We start from the raw sequence: 17,233 nt of genomic DNA, 5'->3' as shown, positions 1-17,233 counted from the left end.
TAATAGCGTAAAAGCACGCAGGATTGAAAAAAAGCGGAAACTGCGCACCTCTGGTTGTTCCACATTACCAACTTGGCGAATTTCGCGGGGTCGTCTTCGCCCGTGTACACGGAGTACAGACCGTCGTGACTGTTGTTTTTCTGGTGGCGAAAAAAGAATGAAAGAAGAGGAAACGTAAAATAACCTCAACTGTTACGCAACAATCGCAAGTTTGAAAACGATCGTAATATTTGGATCTCCAACGCGCTTGGTCACCGCTCCCACAACAGCGGCACTGGAATAATCTTGTACTTGGTCTAAGAACAGTACAAACGGTCGAAGCCATGTTTCTATAACTAACAAGTTTTTTCTAGAAACGGCGGGCGAGAAGCCCAACCCACCAGTACCGCTCAACACCTTTTAGTTTCTCGTCTTGTCGCCCTAATCGTTCGTGTACTCGTTACAACGAATAGCATAATGACCACCAATGTCTGCCTCGCATCTCTTCCGCGCTTGTCCCAGGGATGTCCTCCAATGTTTCTCCTCTTTCAGAACCCAAGGACGTTTATAAATCCCGATTACTTATGCCTGGTAAAATAGGTGGCTGGTAAAAAGCGCAAAGGCTCACGGGTACGTCGTCTGCTCCCGCCACTTCAGGTTCGAGATCTGTCCTGCTCTCCCGTACGCCGGCGGCTTTCACGTGCGCGTGTGCGTGTTGTTTGTTCGTCACAGGGCGCTTACCGGTCAGATAAACCCCTAGTAGGGTCAATCGTTGCCATTTATGGAATTCCCGATGCATGAGCGTTTTTTACCCCGGTGGAAACAGATAAACAACAAGAACACACGCGCATGAAAGCCGACGGCGACGGGAGGCCAGGAGAGAACCAGAAGTTGCGGCATTCCGCGGGAGAAAACTATCAATGTACCCATTAGCCTTTGCGCTTTTTACCGGTCACCTATACACATTCCCTTCGGCGTCACTTTAATGAGCACTGTGAACGTTTATTCAGTCAATACTATACTCGGTTACAACTTAAGAAAGGCAACGAAAGTTGCCGCTGTGCCTTATCATCGCAGCCGGGCGTTACTGCGCGCGGCGCAAGCAGTGCGTTACAGGGAATATTTTGAACATGGAACGAGCCGTTTCCGCGATTTTTTTGTGCTTAATATGCTTTTAAATTACTACAGCGACGAAAAAAATTACGTCAGAAAAGGTAGACGATATAACGCTTTCATAGCAATGTCCCTTCAAAACGCGCGCGCCCGCTGACATCCGGGACCATCGCTTAGGCGGAGGGATACCGTACATGAGTTATTGCCGTTCTTAACTTGTTCCCGAGTATATCTCCCAATACCTCATTCTGAATTAACAATATTCTTATAATATACAATGTCGACTCGAGTAGGCTTGTGTTTAGGTTGCGTGAGCTGACCGAATTTCCCCATACACCAACTTCCCGCAAAGAAAGCCTACTGGAATGATGATGCTCAAGGAATAAAAATTGCTGAGCCCACGGACGCAGGTTCAATGCCGGCTGCGGTGGCTGCTTTTCAGATGGAGGCGAAAACGCCGGCGTGTCGAGATTTCGGCGCACGTCGAAGATCTCCAGGTGGCCAAAATCAATCCGGAGCCCCCTATTACGTCACGCCTAGCTGCGGTGCAGCTTCGGTGCGTTAAACCGCATGAACTGAGGTGGCTAAAAAAATTCACGCATCTCCACGAAGTGAATCATGGCGAGTGGGCGAAGGACTGGGGATCGTTCTTACCGTAAATCACCCATGGCAATGCCCACTCGCGCATGTAAATGAGTGATAACGCGTGTGTACAGTATATACAATTCCAATCCAATCCGGTACAATTCAATTTAATCTAATCCAATCCAATGCAGCGATGGCGTAGAGGTAGAGCATTCGCCTCGCGTGCAGAAGGACCGTGGTTCGAATTCCGGTGCCGGACAATTCCCACCGGATTAAAAAAAAATCCGCGTATTGATGGAATTGCACAAAAGGGCTTGGGGTGCGGCCTGACCCCGGCGACCATTGCCTGTAATGCACTCCCTCACCAGAGCAGGATTGGCCACCCTGGTGTAGTAACGGCCACAACCTCCAATGAATACGCCAATTAACCCACGGCCCTCAGTCCCCAGCGGCTGCGAAGCAACTGACCACGGCGGCGGTCAGACCTGTGACGCAGCAGAGGGTGCTAATAATCCCTGGATCCGGACAGGCCGCCAATGGAATCTGAAGCTGGCAACGTTTAACGCGCGAACCTTATCTAGCGAAGCAAGTCTCGAGGTGTTGTTCGAGGAATTAGAGGGCATTAAATGGGATGCAATAGGGCTTAGCGAGGTTAGGAGAGCAGGCGAAGCCTTTACGGTGCTGAAAAATGGACACGTCTTATGTTACCGGGGCCTAGAGGACAGAAGAGAACTGGGAGTGGGACTTCTAGTCAATAAAAGCATAGCTGGGAACATAGAAGAATACTATAGCATTAACGAAAGGGCAGAAGGTCTTGTAATTAGGCTCAATAAGAGGTACAAGCTCAAGGTGGTGCAGGGCTACGCGCCCACATTCAGCCACGACGACCAAGTAGTGGAACGCTTCTATGAAGATGTGGAATCGGCAATGGCTAAAGTAAAAACACAGTAGTTATGGGGGACTTCAATGCTAAAGTAGGCAAGAATCAGGCTAGAGACACGGCAGTTGGGAACTATGGTCTGGGCTGTAGAAATAGCAGGGGGGACCTACTAGTTGAGTCTGCAGAACGGAATAACCTACGCATAATGAATACCTTCTTCTGTAAACGGGAGAGTCGGAAGTGGACCTGGAGGAGCCCGAATGGGGAGCATAAAAATGAAATAGACCTCATAATTTGCGATAACCCTGGCGTCGTGCATGATGTAAAATTACTCGGAAGGGTAAGGTGCAGTGACCACCGTATGGTAAAATCTCGAATTAGGCTAGATTTGAGGAGGGACCGCAACAAGCTAGTACGAAAGAAGCCGATAAATGAGCTAACCGTAAGATGTAAAGTAGAATAATTCAGGATAGCGCTGCAGAACCGATATTCAGCTCTTAACGAGGAAGCCGAGCTTACGACACAGGAAGCCAGCGACAACCTTACACGTATTATCACGGAGTGTGCAGGAGAAGTCGGGGGCACTATGGCTAGACAGGATACTGGCAAACTTTCACAGGAGACGAAAGATCTAATTAGGAAACGGCAAACCATGACAATCTCTACCGCAGCTGACAGAATAGAACTAGCGGAGCTTTCGAAGTTAATCAATAAGCGTAAGACAGCTGACATACGGAAGTATAATATGGAGAGGATCGAATACGCTGTAAAGAACGGAGGTAGCCTGAAAGCTGTGAAGAGGCGTCTTGGCGTGGGGAAAAATCAGATGTATGCACTTAAACATAAGCAAGGCAATGCCATCACAAATAGGGATAAAATAGTCACAGTGGCCGAGGAGTTCTACAGGGATCTGCACAGTAGCCGGGACATCCAGGATAATGCCGAACGAGACAGTAGTTCAGAGGAGATAGACATCCCACTAGTAAGGACAGAAGTAGTAAGGAAGGCTTTGAAAGAAATTAAAGGGGCAAAGCACCTTGTGAGGATCAGATAACAGCAGACCTCTTGAAGGATGGCGGAGAAATTGTACTTGAAAAACTGGCAAACCTGTATACGCAATGCCTAATGACCGCATTGGTACCGGAGTCTTGGAAGAACGCGAACATCATCCTAATCCATAAGAAAGGCGACATGAAGCACTTGAAAAATTACCTGCCGATCAGCTTACTCTCAGTCGTCTACAAGATACTTACCAAGGTAATCGCTAACAGAATTTCTGCAACCTTAGATTTCAGTCAACCTAAAGAACAAGCAGGGTTCCGTAAAGGTTATTCAACAATGGACCATATTCACACGATCAATCAGGTGATAGAGAAGTGCGCTGAGTATACTGAACCCCCATATATAGCTTTCATAGATTATGAGAAAGCATTTGACTCGGTCGAAACCCTAGCAGTCATTCAGGCATTACGGAACCAGGGGGTAGATGAGCATTATGTAAGAATACTAGACGATATCTACAATGGGTCCACAGCTACCATCATCCTCCATAAGGAGAGCAGTAAACTACCTATAAGGAAGGGTGTCAGACAAGGAGACACAATCTCTCCAATGTTATTCACAGCATGTTTACAAGAAGTATTCAGAACGTTGGATTGGGAACAGGTGGGAGCAAGGGTTAATAGAGAATACCTCAGTAACCTCAGATTTGCTGATGACATTGCCTTGCTAAGTAACTCGGGGGACGAATTGAAAAGCATTCTTTCCGCACTGGACGAACAGAGTAGAACCGTGGGCCTGAAAATTAATATTCAGAAAACTAAAGTAACGATCAATAACCTCGGGACAGCACAGCGGTTTGGGATAGGTGGCGAGGCAGTGGAAGTGGTAAGCGAATATATCTACTTAGGCCAAGTTGTGACCCCAGATCCCAACCATGAGGCAGAGATAATTAGAAGGATCAGAATGGGGTGGGGTGCATATGGCAGGCATTCTCAGATAATGAATAGCAGCCTACCATTGTCGCTGAAGAAGAAAGTGTATGACATCTGCATCTTACCGGCACTCACCTACGGAGCAGAAACTTGGAGGCTGACTAAGAGGGTTCAACTTAAATTGAGAACGACTCAGCGGGCAATGGAGCGTAAAATGATAGGTGTAACATTAAGGGACAAGAACAGAGCGGAGTGGGTCAGGGAACAAACACGTGTTAAGGGCATATTAGTAGAGATTGAGAAGAAGAAATGGACGTGGGCAGGGCATGTAATGCGAAGGCAAAATACCCGCTGGTCATTAAGGGTAACAGAGTGGATCCCTAGAGAAAGCAAGCGTTGCAGGTGGCGGCAGAAAGTTAGATGGGCCGATGAGATTAGGAAGTTTGCGGGGATAAATTGGTCACAGTAGGCACAGGTCCGAGGTAATTGGAGAATAATGGGAGAGGCCTTTGCCCTGCAGTGGGCGTAGATAGGCTGATGATGATGAATCCAATCAATTTCAATCCAGTCCAATCCAATCCGATGTTCCTCGCGCATGCGCAACACTGTGTACACGGACGCCAAGCCCCGGACAAAGCGAGGTCCTAAGGTGCTTCGCCCCTAAAATCAAAACGCCATTCATTTGGCGCTCGAGAGACTGTAACGACGTAATTACAGCACACAATTTGTAGTCACCGCAGTGTACCACAAAGAAGGAATGCTTCCCCAGTCCTCCGAATTGCTTCTCGGCGCGTTCACATCGGCACAAGGGACAGGATACGAACGAGGTGAAACACAGTCCTCGTCACACTTTTACCGTCTGTCCCCCGTTACCTGTGAATAGGTTAAGGTGTGCGTAACAAGGCCGAGGGTTGCTCGAGGGAAGGACGCGAGCTGTAAGGACCTCACGTGCAGGTCGCCACAAAAGGCGGGCGCATCCCTCGTGCGCAACCTTCGTTGTCGCGCGTCTGCGTGCCTCAAGGGCGATTCGGCTCTGATCGTCACAGGCGACCGCTGCCCAGGGTCAACCAACCGTGGAAACGGCGCGCCCAAACGGCGTTATATACAGTTCCTGGCTAAGAAATGACGCTGTCGAAAGAGACTGCACGGCGATTGCGACAGCATGGATTAGTCGCCGGTTGCCTCGCAGAGAAAGTCGCGGAGTGTATACGTGTTTGCCGAGCTTGTCGAGTTTGTGTGCTCACCTTCAAGCACGTGTTTGCGTGGCTCGGCCTTCCCTTCGGATGTTGCTACAGCAGTGAAGAGCAATCGTGTTCGCACTGATTGCTCTTACGTCCTCAATGGCCCCTATTCGGACCGAAAAAGAAGTACGTAAAAGAAGTCAGCCAGCTCATACCTGAGCGGCAGCGACCTCTTTTATGCACGCAAGAACAACACCAACTGTTGTGGTTCAGGGTCAGCGTTGTACGTGGAACGAAGGGTTATTCCTACTGACGCCCTTGCGGGCCAAACAGAAAGTAAAGCATTGCCGCTGAAGCACGAAATTAGTCAACGGAAAACTACGGCTCGCAAATGAAGCCGCCGTAGGACGCTTGCCAAGGATAAGACTCAGTTATTCCCCCCACTTTAAATCGGTGGACAGGAATCACAAGGCAACGCCCTGAATAGCTAGTCACGCATACAAGGAACACTTCCCGGTATTCTGAGAGATAACAACCCCGAGGACGCCTTAGCCCTTCTTATGAGTAGAAATGCTAAAGCACTAACGTCCAAATGAACGCAGCTGAGTGCTCCTTCGAGTTTAGGACTGCGAGTAATGTTTCCGACTTCTGCTGCGAAGTATCTGCTCGGTGCTCACGTGGACGGTCACATTTCGCCACTGACGAGATTGCGGCCGCCTACCATGTGTATGCTTCAGATTCCATAGCGGTATATATAGTACGTACTTCCGCGAAGAGCGACCTCGCTCGCTGGTGACTGTTGCGGCACTGGGTGAGGCCAGCGCGACGCGTGCCTGTTGGCGTGTAACTCCCGCAGGACGCAGAACGGCGGCCACAGCAACCGCCGCACTCTCAGCTTTACAGGAGGCTCTGCGCATGCCCAGGCGTGGCCTATCAGTGCGCGCTCCTTCGTTTTTCCTTCATGCGAAGCACGTGCAACGGAATGCGTCGCAGACGGTGGGAAGTTAGGGGCCGTTTTGCTGCTACAGGCGCTAGGCTCTGGACGGTCTCGCTCAATGGGTTATTGTTTTCGCATTAAAACGCGGAAACAGGAGTACGCATGCACAGGTGGTGAAATCTGTTCATTCCTTCCTTCAGTGTCAATTTTACTAATGTTGGTGTTTTTAATTTTGAAAGGAGGCTGCGGAGGAGGGATGCGTGCCGCCGCTACACCTGGGCTATGAAGCGCGCCGTAGTGGAAAGCTACGGAGTAGTTTTTTAATTTAGACCACCTGGGAATATTTAACGTGCACCGATACATCGGTTTTGCTTCGTGATAAATATTCTTTATGGGACGTTTCAGCAAATAACCTATCGTCTACTGTACGTTTAGGACACTATACTCGGTGACAACTTAAGAACGGCACCGGAAGTTGCCGCTGTGCCTTATCACCGTAGCCGGATGTTTCTCCGCGCGGCGCGAGTAGGGCGTTACTGGGAATATTTTGAACGTGGCGTGAGCCGTTCGCGTGATTTTTCTACTTAATATGCTTATAAACGACTCCAGTGACGACAAGCAAACTTCGTGAGACAAGGCAGACGATATCACGCATTCATACAAACCCCTTTCAAAACGCGCGCGCACTGACGTCACGGGTCCGGCGCTTTGGCGGAGTGATACACTACATGAGGTGGTGCCGTTCTTGAGTTGTAACCGAGTATAGTTCTGCTCCTTTTGGCAGACTTGGACTTAACAAAACTGCGCGAGGATTAAGGCACTACGCCGAAGACAATCTCCTCTCGCATATTCTTTTAGGCCGAACAAACGTGCACTGCTTGTTTATAAGCCCCTTCCAGTGTGCCCAACCTTAGTGTTCCCACTATCATCATACAAATCAAGAGCAGCCTCTTTCACGTCATGATGTGACTGGTGTGTGATACCGAATAATACATATTATAGTACGCATGCCGCCCTTCTACATTTAGAGAGGCTTACCATTACGCTGTCAGTGAATCGTAACAGAGGTGCAAAGAAAGTAATCAGGCGCTACTTTTATTCGCACGTGCAGCGGCATTCGCCGACGGCACGCGCAGGTGGGTACTCATGTTTGAAAATTGCGCTTGAGGTTACAAAGGACACACTTGAAAGGAATACAAACGGACGACGTGGACAGCACGAGCGTGGACAGTGGGTACTCACCTCGAAGAAGAGTCCGAAGGTGTCGTTCTTGAGCGGGTTCTTGAGCGTGGGCATGAAGGACTTGGCGAGGCGGACGAGGTCGCGCATGACGCTGACCTGGTATCCGCCGAACAGCATCTCGCGCACGCTGCGACGCGTGGCCAGCGTCTCGTTGTGTTTGCGGATCATCGAGTCCACCACGGGCATCACCAGGGGCGCCGCCACCGAGGGAACCTTCTGGCGCGTCAGCGCGGAGATCGCCTGCGCAATAGAGCGCGTCATCGTGATGATGGCGACGATGAAGATGATGATTAAAAGAACGCAGGCTGGCTCCTGTCTGGTGGCCGCACACCACAGCAGAGAGAGAGAGAGAGAGCGAGGGGGGAGGGGGGGAGGGGGAGGGGGGATTTGAAGCAACCCATGTCCGGGCTGCCGAAGATAGAGCTCTAGTAGGTCGGGACTTGGGAAGTCGCCTAAACGGGTACTCCTCAGGATTCAGGGACCCGCACGTGGGCATTATTCGGGGCGAGGCAGAGTTGCTCTGCGTTCACGCTCTAAAGCAGTCCAGTTGTTCAACTTCAACACAATGCACTCCACTGACCATTCCGCGAAGTGATCAATGAAATTTAGCTGAGTGGCGAGAGTCTGCGCTGTGGCATCATGCATGCACTGCGCAGTGCTACAGCGCAGGTCGCATTTTTGAGTCAAGTGGTGCGCACGTCGCTGTCACTGGTCTATGTTTATTCGTTAGCGGCATGTATTGGTCACTTGTCTGCATTGTGGTGAAGCTGAACCACTGGGCTGCTCCGGAATGTGCACATTATCTCCTGCAGACTACTTAACGGAGATAGGTAGGAAGCTTAGTCGGCATCGAACGCGCATGAAATGAAATAAGTGCAAGAAGTCACAAAAATTAAGAAATATAGACGCCCTAATCAACACTAACCTTTGCTACTGCTTTTACTTTCACTTTTACAGTCGCCCGGCACTAAGAACTTCGCAAAAGTGCTGAAAACTTCCGGAAATATACACTTTTAATAACTGTGGGACCTATAAATACACGGAATGAGTAATATCTATTCCCAGCAAATTTTCCTCTCAGTAAAATTCGTTTATCTCCCAAAAGGTTTTGTTCAATGAGAGTGCTCATTACTGACTGATCCCACTTAATTTATAGTAATAAACGTGAGGTGGCTGCCCTGTTACAGCGGCAGTTCTGTTTATAAGCAGATTTTCTGTAGGCAGGATGAGCCTGATTTTCGTACAGCCCCTATTTATTTATTATTTATTAGTAATACCCTCAGGGCCAATGGCGTTATAGAGTGGAGTGGTAACAATCATGAATACAACAAAAAAGCAGCAACAGTAATACACAAAAAATACATCTTTACACAAAATTATGCAGAAAAGAAGGAAAAAAACGCAGCCAGCAAACATAACTGCACACAACAAGGAATGGTTTACACAATGTTGACTATGACATTTTTGAAAAGCGTATGGTTAACAATGGTTGCTACTGGTGAGGGAAGGCGATTCCATTCTAAGGATGTCCGGGGAAGAGACGACTGGGAAAATGCGTTCGTTCGACTCGACGCTATGCCGACCCCGTGAGCATGGTCAATGCGAGAAGAAACGTACAATGGAGGCAAAATGAGTTCATCGGGCAGGTGTTGGTGATGAAATATTTTGTGGTACAAAGAAATTCGGAAAATTTTACGTCGAACTGCTGGAGATTGCAGGTTCAGGGTAGATTTCATTGCAGTTACACTGGCGGTTCGGTTCAACTCAGACAAAATGAAACGTGCAGAATTGTTTTGAACCATTTCCAGTGTGTTGATGAGATTGCGAAAGGACGGATCCCAAACTGAACAGGCGTATTGTAATTTAGACCGAATAAGCGTTTGGTGGCTCCATGGGCTAGTTTCTCTACAACCAGAGGTGGCGGCTGACGTTTCTGCAGTATTCTTGAACGCCCGCGAGTTGCTCAGCAACTACGGGAGGCGCACCCGCGCATATAGACCTTTTAAACTTCCGCGTTTACGGGAAGCAACCATTTTATAATCGGGCTGTGCTAGCGCCCATGTAATTGGCGCAGTCGACAGGATCGCCAAACTGCGCATGCGCAACACAGCCCAGAACGTGCTAAGATATTATCTAGATTTAAATAGGAAACGGTGTATAGGAATGCGCGACGCACCACGATGGGCACATTGATGACGTGGACGAGGTCCTCTTCGGTGCCGACCGACAGCGCCGGCTCGAAGACGAAGCTCTTGCGGTCGAAATACTGCACCGTGTTGTGCTCCTTGTCGAAGCCCTGGATTTCCTTTTTCCGGTACTCCCTGCGCCAGAACAATGGGGAGGGGAGAAGAAGAAACTGAGACGCCTCCTCCTTTATAAGAGGCCTCACGCGCCGTTGCGCGGCCCGTCATGCGAAGCGCCATCGGCCTTTTCCGCCCCGTCTACAATGCCTGCACCGTCGCTGGCGCGTGACAGGACCCAAGTATTGACCAGGAATACGCAGCAATCGGCGCAGGCGGGAACATTTCACGCTGACAGGCTGCCGCTAGGCTTTCGTCGCAGCTGCCTCTAGAAGCATCCGAGAGTTTCACCCGCCGCGGTGGCTCAGTGGCTAAGGGCGTTGCGCTACTGAGCACGAGGTCGCGGGTTCGATTCCCGGCCGCGGCGGCCGCTTTTCTGATGGAGGCGAAAAGCAAAAACGCCCGTGTGTACGAGATTTCGGCGCACGATAAAGATCCCCAGGTGGTCAAAATTAATCCGGAGCCCTCCACTACGGCGCGCCTCATCGCCTGCGTTGCGTCGGCGCGTTAAACCCCACAATCAATCAATCAATCCGAGAGTTTCGTCGATGTTCAACCACAAACGCGTGTAGACAAAAACAAAAACAACAACAACAAATAGACATGGATTCAATATTAACGTCACGTGCGCTGCATATTTGGACGAGGGACGGGGACAGTGAAAAGACAAACCAAACGATGGTGCGCAATCGTTTGGTTTGTCTTGTCACTGTCCCCGTCCCTCTTCCATGTATGCAGTGCACGTTAATATTGAATTCAGGAATACACCAACTAGCCCATAAACAAGCCTTTGTTAACTTCAACAAATAGACACTCGCGGCACCTGTCCGCGAGGAAGACTTCGGTGGCATGAAATCTGATGAGGAAGTGCCTAGCTGGCTGTACGCAAACGCTTAGTAGTGAAGGCGCGCGACTACTAGTGCAAGCGACAGCGGGGGGTGAATAAAAACTGAATATCGTGAAACGACGCCAAATAAGGTACCGCATTTTGTGCGCTGCTCCTCGCAATGACTCGCGGCCAACGAAAAAGGTGAATATATCAGCACTTCGCAAACCACACTTCTCTAGAGTCTAGACCAGACCCTATAGACTCTAGGGTGCAGACCCTGTCTAGACCTTCTCAAGGCCTGCGCGGCACCAGGGTATGATTTTCTTTTTTTTTTTTTTAGTAAGTGCGGGCAGGGCAGGTTTAAATTCAAACAGTAGCATGCATTGTCGCTATTGTGGTTCCCTGCTGTAACTAAAGTGTTTTAGCATATCGGCAAGCGTATATACGCTAGCGGCGGCGTGCACCGGGACCCGACTGGGGATATGCGCGCTCGTTCAGGTGACGGGCGGCCCGCTCCGCCCTGCCTGCGCATTTGTTCCGGTGACCCGGGTGCGTCCCGGGCACCCGGGAAACTCTACCCTCTGCCGCTAGCGTAGCGTACACTCGCCGCTACGCTAAAAATCTCTACTGAGCGCGCGCGCTTGCACGCACTGGACGTGTAAAAATGCGAAGATGGCCTCAGCTAAAAAAATTGGCTCCAATCCACGCTGTGAAGGTGGTTGGAAAGCAAAGCTTTAAACGACACCCACAACAATTTTCCATGCGACGTCACTTGAATTCGCACATGCAGCTCTACAAAGTGCGAAACCAGAGATTCGGCCAGCCGTTACCTGGAATTCGCGGGGGCACCATACCGAACGCAGCAGCGTCGGCCACGGCCGGGCTAGAGCGGCGGACTCCGTCGCTGTAGTCCAGCTGTGGGTCGGCAGAAAAAAAAAATGGAGAGGAGCGCCTTTCCAAAGGTGAGACAGCGGAACCTAGCCATCGTGATGTGCTAGCTCGGGGCTACACCACCGCGCGACACAAGCGCAGACACCGAAACAATGCGGCATGTGAGCTTAGTGAATCCCATTTATACCGATTTAAACTAGTTAGTTTAGTAAGTTTGAGAATTGCGAGAAAGCTGCTGGAACTCTTATAATCGCTCTTTATCAGAACCAGTTACTCCTTTCGCCTTTTGCAATACCTCTTAAAACACAAACGAATTGGTAGCGGTTCTCTAGCGGCCAGATGTCCGTACGTGGTCTCTACATTTTGTTTTTCCGCCCTGCAAACCAATCCTTAGCGTATCTTTGCCGTGTGACCCCTTACTTCCGTCGGGTCCGGGTTACCCAGGAGGTGCTGTCGAACAAGTTAATCAAGCCGTGCGAAGGAAGCGCGCAATGGACGCGAAGCTGCGCCAAAACACGCGCAAAGCAACCGTCGCTAATGCAGACGAAAACGCCGACGGAATGGTTGCCACCGTCGACCCCACCGGCGCGCAGGGAACGCTGGGTAATAGCGCGCGTTCGCCGCGCCACCTACACTGTGAGTAAAGACCGCCCTCCCCCCTTCAGCCGCGTTAGGAGTTTCTTGTCCCGCACGCCGCGAAGGAACCGTTGGCTAGTAGAACTAGAAAGCTTTGCTTTAAAAGCTTTTGTGCTTTTGCCCCGGCTATTTACTTCCTTTCATCACGGACACTATAGCCGTGAGTAGGCAAGGCCTCGATGCCGCCTTGCTAGCAGCCCATACAAGTCCTCGTGAGCTGTCTCTGACAGGTGGCTCCTGCGCAACGACTTTTGTTAACTCCCACCGGTCCTCAACAAGCAGCCGTGGCTGATCATTCGGATGCGGAGGAGTTTCGCTTACAGCCTATTCTGCGTCGTACGCTTATAGTTGTAAGCCTTGTTACATAAATCCCCAGTTTTTGGCCCAACTACTCGGGGCTCTTTCGTGATCCATCCCCAGCTTTCTCGCTCAAAATTCCAACCACTCAGGAACCTAGTGAAATTCTTCCATGAAAATGGCATTTCGCATATATCAGCAAGGAGTCGACTTGGGTGTAAACACTGTAAAAACGTATTGAGAATCTGTAAATAGTTTTTGTCTATTTTGCTGTCAAAAGGTACTCCCCGTGCATTTTAAGGGGATGTTTTTCATGGCTCTGGAATCTGGCAAAGTAACGCGCTAAGCTTGAAACTCCGTACAAAGCAACCTTTCGCCTTTAATATTATCTGTGCGAAATGAAGGTCTATTACACTGAACAACTCCAGACAATGATTTATGAAAGAACTGCGATGAGCCTGAAAGTTGCACCTTATTCGAGCTCGCTGTACCGTCGCCATGCATTGCTTCCTATCGCTGCTGTGACCTCGCGAGTCGCGCATCATGGAAGTACCACGTGTTTACCTACGAACTTCCTTAAATCGTACGGTTTCTATTTTCTCGTCTCATTCCACAAAAGTACCAAATTAATCTTCATAAATTTATGCGCGCGCCATTTAATAACCAATTGGCGTATATTTGCGTACATTAAATTTCCTTCGATGTGTTCGATGTCTCTTAACGCAAATTCAGGTCAGCTTCCACACAACCTGAGACCACTTTAAGTATAGTAGTGCTGAAAAATTGGGCGTAAAATTAAGTATCACGGCATTGATATGACATAAAGATATGATATGAGTTATGAAGATGACGCCCATGCCCCCCCCCCCCCCCCCCTCTTTCTTTACAATATATTGTTCAGCGGCGTGGAGTTCATGTTGATGTCAATTTATCGTTGGAATGTCACGAGGGCAGCGCCCCTCACGAAGGCGCCGCGATGTCTTTGCCCACTAATGTCCCCGGTCTGACATTTTCGTCCATTCGTGTGAGTGGTGCCCCGCTCCTGCAAGCAACCCGCACTCTAAATTGCCCGCCGTTTGGCGAGTGCACAGTCGGCCACATTCTTTAATAATATCGCGGGTGCGTCGACCGGTGCGTGGGCCAGCTCTTCGTCGCTGCGTAAAATGAGGCGGCGAAATGAGCGAGAGAACATATACGTAGTCGCACGCGCCGAAAGATCACGACAGTGCAAAAGTCGCCTGCTAGGCTGCTCTTAAAAGCACGGCACATGAATTTGCGCTGTCTATCAGCTGAACGGCGGCAGGGATTTTGCGAGCGCCTTGGTATACCTGTTATCTGTATTGTCGTAATCGAGTATGCGCTCATTGCGGGGCAATTCAAAAGCAAAAAAAGAGAGAAAATTACCATTTGTCCGTGTGTGTGCGTGCACGCGTGTGCGCACGCACAAGCGTCGTCCTCAGGCCTCCCTTTTTGTGAAGATGGACGAGCAGAGAATCTCGAGCAACGGTATGCGTTGACCGGGACGCAGTCGAAGTTGAGTACGAAACAAATCACTTTTGTTCGTAATTTGCGATTGAGCATACTTCCTAGCTAATTATCTGAATGAAACTTGGAAGGAGTCGAGTTGTATTCTAGCTGATAAACACGGAGCTGTCAGTTCCTCTCCCGTGTGCGGTCGGTGTATTGAGAGCTGATTTGATTGATTGTGGGGTTTAACGCGCCGACGCAACGCAGGCGATGAGGCGCGCCGTAGTGGAGGGCTCCGGATTAATTTTTACCACCTGGGGATCTTTATCGTGCGCCGAAATCTCGTACACACGGGCGTTTTTGCTTTTCGCCTCCATCAGAAAAGCGGCCGCCGCGGCCGGGAATCGAACCCGCGACCTCTGTGTATTGAGAGCAGACGGGAATTCAGCAGTATATTTACACCTTCGTTACACCAGACGAAACTTTTTCGTGCCGACGCGACGCGTAGACGGACGGACATCGGCCACCGCCTTATGGTAGCTAGATACAGCCTCGCTGTAAGGCAGGGAAAGCACACAATTTCTGCGCATAAACCGTCGTCCGCCGTTACTGTACCCGTCCAGCCATGGACGGAGCCGGCTGATTAAGAGCGGTAGAGAATGTGTCATGTACGGAGCAACACCCAAGAATACGACACTCGGCCCGGGGTAATAATTCCTCGCACGAGCCTACTCTCGCTCATATGACGCTTTCCGCTGTGATAAGGCGTGTAACAGCGTCGGTCGACGCTCCCGAGGCATTGTAACAAACGTGGCCGGCTGTGCCCTCACATCCCGCCGCGCGATTATTCCCACACCAGGCGCATTCTTGATGACCGCGCACGCGTAGCCGGCCGTGTAACGGACGAACGTCTAACTACTTTCCTCCTATCATTAGCAGGCTTCCGGGTGTGATGTCTTCTCGTTAAGGCGTTTAGATATTTCCTCCTCCTGGTCGGTTCCTACATTTGCGGTGCACGTCTCTGTCGTCTATACTGAAGGTTCGCGGGTAATTCTTTATGGAACCTTTTCTTTATCCCGCTTTTCCCCATTTCTTATCAATTATGGCTGACCTTGGGATTGTAATGAAAGAAACGTGCGGAACCAACAATGCAAGACTGGGAGCCATAAATCGAGACGACACGAGGCAGTATCCAGGCTTGTCCTATTCTCCAGTCCCCCGCCTTACGCTGTTCGTTCTGCATTTGAAATGCGCCAGCCAGCCTAACTAACCTTGCACAATCACACAAAAAAAAAAAAAACTATGGTTGATTTCTCTGTCATAGGAATCGGTAAGACACGAAAGTTAAATGCGCAGTGAAGTCTGCGGCTGAACAATATTTGCGGGTCGGCGGCTGTCTTGTGGGTGTGCTTGGCGAGTGACGCCCTGCTGGCGGGTCGCTTCGGCAAAGGTGTACTGGCGTCATTTTCGTGACGGATATGACGTCAGTCAAATCTTGGTGTATACCGGCATAAAATGACGGATATGACGTCTGTCAAATCTAGGTGTATACCAGCATAAAACACTTTTGTGTTAAAATATAAAACCTGAAAACAACCAACCCTAAGTATGACGTACTCGTTAGTACTAATGATTGCTTCCCCGCACGAATGCCCTGTGTGCAAAGGTGCACCCTTTACAGTCCACTTGCTTCGTTGAACTGTCGTCAGTTTCGTGACGGAAATTACGTCATTAAAATCTTTGTGTCCGGGAATAAAACACTTTCGTGTTAAAACGTGTTCGGTGTTCAGCTTTGATCTTCGGGGGAAAACAATGCAGTTAAAGTAAACAAGATTTTCCCGCTACGAGCTGCGAAAATACAGGTTCCACTATGGTGACAAAAAGTATGCAGTTTAGAGTAGGTAGCTTTGAACAGCCACCATTGTGACTCGAGTGCACACAGGGAATTTTACTTACGTTGCATGTCGCGGCGCAACTGGCGTAATGAATGTAAGCGCAGTAGCGCGGGCCCACTACTATTGCGCGCAATAAGGAGGAAAAAAATCTGCGCCGAGAGGAGGGCCTATGGGCTGAGTAATTACTAAGCTTCTCCTTTGATGTTCGCGGAATGCGTTACGAGGCCTTTCTTTTCCTGCTTTCTTTCCTCTTTTTCTTGTTGCGGAATTACTCGATTCCGTGCCTGAACTATAGCGATGCGAGCTTATGTTACCGCCATCTGAAGGATTCGGGGTTTCCAAAGCAGCGCATTTCCTGCGTACACCACGTTTCACCGTGCCCATTATCAGTTTCCGATTGCCATCTGGCTTTCAACCACTCCCATTCACCCCCAGCATAATTCCCTCTCTACCTCAAAGTTTTCCCATATCACCACTGTACCAGCTTTTTGCCTTTCCAGCTTATTGTCCGTGTCTCGGCGCACACTCCACTTTTTGCCTCTGTATAGTCCGCGTTCTGTGCCTCAGCCAGTTACGTCCATTCCCTTTTACATAATCCGGTTTTCTAACTAAGCGTACTGGCCGTGACAATCCCCGCGAGCTTATTGTGGCACGTGCTTATCCCACGGCCTTCAAATCTCCAAGCTCTCACCAATCAGTGAGCACAAAACATTTACTGCACGTTAAAGTGGTCCTGACAGTTCAACAGATCCTAAGCTTTTCAACTGTACAGTGTGAGTCATGTAATTGGCCACGTTTCGCTTTAAATTCTATTTTGAGTTGAGGCATCGGCCGGATTATAGTGTAATTCGACCGGCCAACAAGACCGCATATGGCTGTAGCACGGTATGATTCTGCGATGCCGCGTTGTGATTCACAAGCCGAAAAATATCATCGTCAATGTGTCAACAGGCTGACCGTAAAACCTGGACGTTCTTAACGTACAAGGACGTTTTGCACAAAAAGCTACGTAGCAGACTGGAGAACCGGTCACGGTATACCACCCGGCAACAAACCGAGTGACCCGC

The 17,233-nt window shown here is 49.7% G+C and overlaps 1 protein-coding gene across 1 annotated transcript in view; it reads right to left on the bottom strand.

The window, feature by feature from the left end:
• The window catches only part of LOC144174169 (lysosome membrane protein 2-like), a 90,342-nt gene that overhangs the window by 17,899 nt on the left and 55,210 nt on the right, over positions 1-17,233 (bottom strand). The window contains exons 3-5 of the mRNA XM_077702675.1: positions 10,028-10,172; positions 7,852-8,091; positions 49-140 (exon numbers count right to left, since the gene is read on the bottom strand). Of these exons, the coding sequence (XP_077558801.1) occupies positions 49-140; positions 7,852-8,091; positions 10,028-10,172 (477 nt within the window). The remainder of the gene's footprint in view (positions 1-48; positions 141-7,851; positions 8,092-10,027; positions 10,173-17,233) is intronic.

This window comes from Haemaphysalis longicornis, unplaced genomic scaffold, assembly GCF_048455015.1.
Source record: "Haemaphysalis longicornis isolate Haplotype H1 unplaced genomic scaffold, Haemaphysalis longicornis Haplotype H1 scaffold_3, whole genome shotgun sequence".
NCBI lineage: Eukaryota > Metazoa > Arthropoda > Arachnida > Ixodida > Ixodidae > Haemaphysalis > Haemaphysalis longicornis.
This window is presented reverse-complemented; position numbering and strand designations above follow the sequence as displayed.